The sequence below is a fragment of the Dromiciops gliroides genome, chromosome 4 (genome assembly GCF_019393635.1).
Source record: "Dromiciops gliroides isolate mDroGli1 chromosome 4, mDroGli1.pri, whole genome shotgun sequence".
In the NCBI taxonomy this organism is placed as follows: Eukaryota; Metazoa; Chordata; class Mammalia; order Microbiotheria; family Microbiotheriidae; genus Dromiciops; species Dromiciops gliroides.
The window spans coordinates 113827382-113833381 of record NC_057864.1 but is presented as its reverse complement, the minus strand read 5'-3'; the positions used below and the strand labels follow the sequence as shown (position 1 = coordinate 113833381).

Below are 6000 nucleotides of genomic sequence, written 5' to 3'. Positions count from 1 at the left end.
AGCATACACTGAAAATTACACAAAATAACTATATAAAAATCTTTACCATGAAAGTCAATTTTATAATTTTTTCTATTCAAATAGTAGTATGGTATTCATTTTTGTTAACACTACTCTCTTCATCTCCATCACTTTTATTACTCATATATATGTATATGTATGCATGTTATATATATAACATATATGTGTTAAATGCCAGTCAGTGTATACTAAGACTGCAAGTAAAGGCTTCACTCCAATTTTATACAAGCCATATTTGGGGGAGGGGGGAGGGAGAGCAGTGGGAAGATGGTGAAGCCTATATTTAGAACAACACAGTAATCAATTTTAGAAAAAAAAATCTTTTGGCAGAAATAGATGAGGATCATATTTTTTTTTATCTTGAGGATAACATTCTTCCAAAGAGAAATGGGTGGAAGCCTTATAAGTGTTAACAGAAACAAAAAATTACATTTTTATCAATCTATTTATTGAGCATGATTTCTTGGTCCTTATTAAAGTGATACAATTTGGGGGGAAATTACTCTATTCCCTTCTTTGTGATGATGTCTTTTAAGACAAATCACTAATAGTGGTGGAGATGCTCAAAGGGTGGCAGAGTATATGAATAAGTTGCAAATGGCCAATGTCAACTGACAAAGCACAAAGCAAAGTTGAGAGCATCGTGGACTGTTGTTTGTTTATGGGCTTCCCAAGGTGTGAAACAATATGTAACCACATTCAAGATACATTTGAGCAGCGCTCAAAGAATTCACAATAATATACATTTCCTTTTTTTTCTTGCTTTTAAAATTTTGTATATGACACTACATAAAGCACTTCTAGTATCTTATTCAGCAGGTAACATTAAAACATTTAATCACTTCCACCAGTTATAGCTGAAAGAAAATGGTGTTAACTGATACTTCAAGGCTCTCCTCACACATGGCACTAAGTTCTGTACTTCTAATAATGTATCAGAAGTACATTTTTAAGTGCATTCTTTTTTCTGTTGAGTACGTAATTTCTCTGCAACATGCATACTCACAAGTACACACACGCACAAACACAACAAACAGATTTAACAGAGACCACACCTTGGTTAATGGTTTACATACAATAGTCCCTTGCTGTATAAATCAACTAATGCCCTATTTAATCAATAATTCAGATGAAATTCTTTTCTTTTGGCCTTTTTCTTCCCCTATTTCCTTTAAATGTCTTTGTCCAAGTGATTTGGCGCTCTATAAATTACTGTAAGTCAGCATTGCCAGAGATACTTGTCACTGAGAGGACCAGAGCTTGTTCAGATGACCCCTGGGTTGCTTTTATCTCATTAGTTCTGCCCAATCCACAGGAGTGAAAAATGGATGAGACTTGATGTCTTCAACACCAGCAACTCCAGCACCAAGACGCTCCACAGGGTTGAACTGCAAGAGCTAGAAAAGCAGGATTCAATTAATAAGATAGTATAACTTGCAAAAAAAAAAAAAAAAACTTAGAAAAGGTAGGGGTAGGGGCAGCTAGGTGGCGCAGTGGATATAGAACCAGCCCTGGAGTCAAGAGGACATGAGCTCAAATCTGGCCTCAGACACTTAACACTTACTAGCTATGTGACCCTGGGCAAGTCACTTAACCCCAATTATCTCACCAAAAAAAAAAAAGAAGAAGAAGAAGAAGAAGAAGAAGAAGAAGAAGAAGAAGAAGAAGAAGAAGAAGAAGAAGAAGAAGAAGAAGAAGAAAGAAAGAAAAAAGAAAAGGTAAGGGTAACTGAGCCTACCCTAAAGGAAAGCTATGCTTTATTAAGAACCAACCTGGGGCTATCATGATTGATGAATGAGTGCAAACTCATCCTAGTCTACTATATGCAGTAGACATCGGACCAGACTGTAATTCACATTCTATCTAACTGTCTGCCTGGGTAGTTTTGCCATTTGCCTTGCTGCTGCTCTACTTCTTCCTACCTGGAACTATACCTTCGGCATCATACCTCCAGAAATCATGCTCCCAGTCCCTGGGGATAAGATGTCTTGACTAGGGAGCAAATAAGAGTGATAATTCATCTATTCTAATCAATCTCAAACAATGTATTTCACTTCCTATATAGCCATCCACATAGGCCCATTTGACATTTTCCTTGCTGCTATTCTTGTAAGTACTACCTTCCCCCACCACTACTGCTTTGGAAACAGTAATCAAATCAGGAGTACCATTGCTTCTGGTAAGGAAATGTCAATTGCCTATGTAATAGATCAACTCCCTGTGATTGCCCAGACCAAAATTCCCTTATATGGCTACCACTCTCCCTTATGTGTTATCTCTATAATGTAAGTTCCTTGGGAGGGGGAAGCTATATCATTTTTTATTTGTATTCCTAGTGCTTGGCACAGTACCTGGCATACAGAGTGTACATTTTTATTAATCCACTCAGAGATTAGTATTATTTATAACGAATTAATAATAACCAGCATATTGTTATATTACTGAATTATGTACAACATTAAAAAAAATTAAAAGACATACACACAATATTTGAGGTTGGTATGCTCCAAAACTGCTAAGTATCATTGGAAGAAATCACGAAATCTTTCAATCTATATGCACAGGGTGGAAATATGTCTAACATGACTTCATATGTATATTGGGGATCATATGTCTTGCCTTCTCTGTGAGTGGAGGAGTGGAAAGAGGAAAAGAATTTTGAACTGAAAATAAAAATAATTTTTAAAAAATATTCATAGGGTAATGGTAGAAATGAGTTAATTATACCTCAACAGGTATTCTGTATTATCAATTCTTTCCCTGAAAATTAAAATGGCCACCCCCCCATTATGAAAACTTCATGTTTTACTAGACACTAGCTAAGAACATCTCACCTCTCTCCCAGTATTCTGCTCCCAATCTGAGATCATAGATAAGATCATAGATTCAGAATGAGAAGGCACCTCTAGAGTCATCTAATTCAACCCCTTCCTTTTATAGATGGCAAAACTGAGGCCCAAGAGAGGGAATGACTTGTCCTAGGCCACAAAGGTAGCACATGGAACAGGCCAGACTCAAATCCAGTCCTCCTAACCCCAAAGCCAATGTTCTTTTCATTTTATCCCACAGCTTACCTAAAGAAATCTTATCATCTGATTTCTCTACCATGACTTCAAAGCTAACAGAGGGCGAGGAAGTTACAAATTGATTATACCCATTAGGAATTTATGAGGCTCTCACTATGACTTTATTGTAGCCTCACTTTCTCTTTCCCAAAGTAACTTTTCACTCTCCTTCTTTCCTCAAACACCCAACCAGAACACTGTACCCTACACTTACTATAAAACAGATGATCTAGTTTTCTATCTCCTCTCAGTAAATTGAGGCTACTCAAAGGGAGCTCCCTCAATTCCCTTCCTTTAATCTTAAAAGTTTCCTGGAAATCTAAATTTTCTCTCTTCCTTCCCTATGGTAACACTGAAAAAGATATTTACTCCTTATAAAGGCAAATCTCTTTACTGTGTGTTTGATCCAATCTCATCCTGCCTTCTTCAAGACCTTGTTACAGCAAACATTCTTTCTCTCAGGCATCTTTCTGTCTTTGTCTTTTTACTTGGTCCTTCTTACCTTCCTACAAATATGCTCAGATATTCCCCAACCTATTGAAAATAATCTCCTTTTCACCCTTCTACCCTAGAGTCTGATACCATCCCATCTCTCTCCATTAAACTTGAAAAAAGCTGTCTACAACAAATACTTCTACTTTCTCTACTCTTGCTTAGTCTCATCACACCACTAAAACAAGTCTTTCAAAGGTCACCAATCTTCTACTAATCCCCAAATCCAACAGTCTTTTGTTCAGTCTTCATCCTGTGTAACCTTACTGTAGCACTGGAAACTGTTGATCATCCCTTCCTTTCTGGATAACTCTTGGCCTCAAAGATACACTTTCCCTATTCTCCCTTGCATTTTGGCCTCTGATCTGCTTCTTGACCCCTTAAGGTATGTGTTCCTCGGGGTTTGGTCTTTGTCCTCCTCCTCTTTTCTTTCTACACTCTATCCCTTTATAGTGACTTATTTGTGGCTTCAATTACAGCTTCTGCTCAAATGACTCCAAGGGCTATATCTTCTGCCTTGGACACTCTTCTTAGTTCCAGGCCCACATCTCCAACTGACTAGAGAACAGAATCTAAACCTAGATATCACACCAGCACCTGAAAATCTTGTATACACAAAATCAAGTTGATCCTTTCTTCTCCTTAAGCTAACTTCATTATTTCTCTCAATGGTTCCATCATTCACCAGTCTCACATGTTCGAAAACACGGGGTTATTTTTGACTCTCCCCTCTCCCTCACTTCTTAAATCAAATCAGTTGCCAAGTTCTGTGAATTCTACCTCTGTAATCTCACACATCTGTTTTCTTCTCACTCCTTCATTTTTCCTTTCCTGTCTCTGCTCCTAAATCCCCAGACTATTCCCAGCTCCAGCAACCTTCTCACCCTGGCAGATCCCTATGCCCTTGCAACCATGACTTCCTGTTGAGGAGCTCCCCTCATAACCTCCAGTTTGAGGAAAGGTCCTGGTCGGTCCCACTCATTCCTTCCTTCATCTCCCAGCTTGACTCCTGACTTTCCAGACTTGTCCTCCATGCCCCCATCAGAGCACCCCTCCACCACCCATGCCCTCACTTTTCATCTCCTTTTTTATGTTATCTTCTCCCATTTGGATATAAACTCCTTGATCAAATGAGATATTTGTAGAAAGCGCTCAGCCCGGGACCTGGTACACAGCAGGCACCATATAAATCTCCTTCCCTTCTTTTCTTTCCCCCTTCCTTGAAGGCAGGGACTATCTTTCTTTTGCTTTTTATTTGTATTCCCAAAGCTTACCAGAGTGCCCGACACACAGGAAACCCTTATTAATGCATGTTGACATAACTATTCCCACTGCCACCAAACTATTACAGATCCTCACTCCTCTCCCTGCTTGACTACTTCATTAACCCCCTAATAGGCTTTCCCATACTCTCATCTCTTCTTTATGCCACAGCCAGACTAATATTCCTTATGTACTGATCTAGTCACGGCACTCCTCTGCTCAAAAATATTTAAGGCCTCCCTACTGAGTGAAGTTTGATTTCTTTTCCTTGGCATTCAAGGTACCACAACCTGCCGGCATTCTAGCTGTCTGGGCCTCCTTACCTTACCACTCACTGTCTCAGTCATGCCCCATGCCTTCCTGTCCACATGCCTTTGCTCGGGCTGTTCCCTATGCTGGTCTGCTCTTGTTTCCTTCTTCAGCTCTTGAACTCTAGTCCACACTTAAGCACAACTCAAACGCCACCTCTTGTAAGAAGCCTTCCCTGGTCCCTGCAGTTAGTAAAGACCTGTCTCTGTTAGGCTTCATCCTGTACTTTTGTTTGCACATCTCTAAGGGGGTTAAGTGTTCTGGTTTTCTATATTTTCATCATAGCTCCCTAGAAAGCTATTAGCTCCATGAGGGCAGGAAGCCCATCTGATCCAAACACTCTCTCCCACAGTATAGAGAACAGTGCTATAGACACAGCAGGCTGATAATATGTGTTTAACGAATTAAAGTGAATACTCTATGGTCACAATTAGCTAGAGTGAAGCTCATTTTTCTCCAAGAATTTTTATAAGGAAGGACAACGAAAATTGTTTCAACAAATTCTGAATTTCATCCAGATTTAGAAGAAAGCTGCTGAAGAGGTGCTAAAAACCCTTCCAAATGATACTTTTCATACTATAAGAACATCCAAAATAAATCCCATTTATTTTCCAAATCAGACTACTCATTCCTACAGATTTCAAAATTATAGAAGGCATCAGGCATCTTAACACAAAGCTAACACTGCAAACACACTGATAAGGACTTGTTATACTGTTAAATTACATTTCTTACTATGAAATTCAACTCTCAAGCAACAGAAAACTGAAAAATAAAAATAGTTTATTTTATGGAGTAACTGTTTCTATCACCTCTCTACAGGACTGTGTCTCCAAACATTACAATATAA

At 38.7% G+C, this 6000-nt stretch overlaps 1 protein-coding gene across 4 annotated transcripts in view; it reads right to left on the bottom strand.

Moving 5' to 3' along the window:
* RPS6KC1 (ribosomal protein S6 kinase C1) overlaps positions 1–6000 on the bottom strand; it is a 203709-nt gene that overhangs the window by 214 nt on the left and 197495 nt on the right. For all 4 annotated transcript variants that reach the window (XM_044003541.1, XM_044003542.1, XM_044003540.1 and 1 more), the window contains one exon: positions 1–1418. This exon is cut by the window's left edge and continues 214 nt beyond it. In XM_044003541.1, the coding sequence (XP_043859476.1) occupies positions 1308–1418 (111 nt within the window). In that variant the 3' untranslated portion in view covers positions 1–1307. The remainder of the gene's footprint in view (positions 1419–6000) is intronic.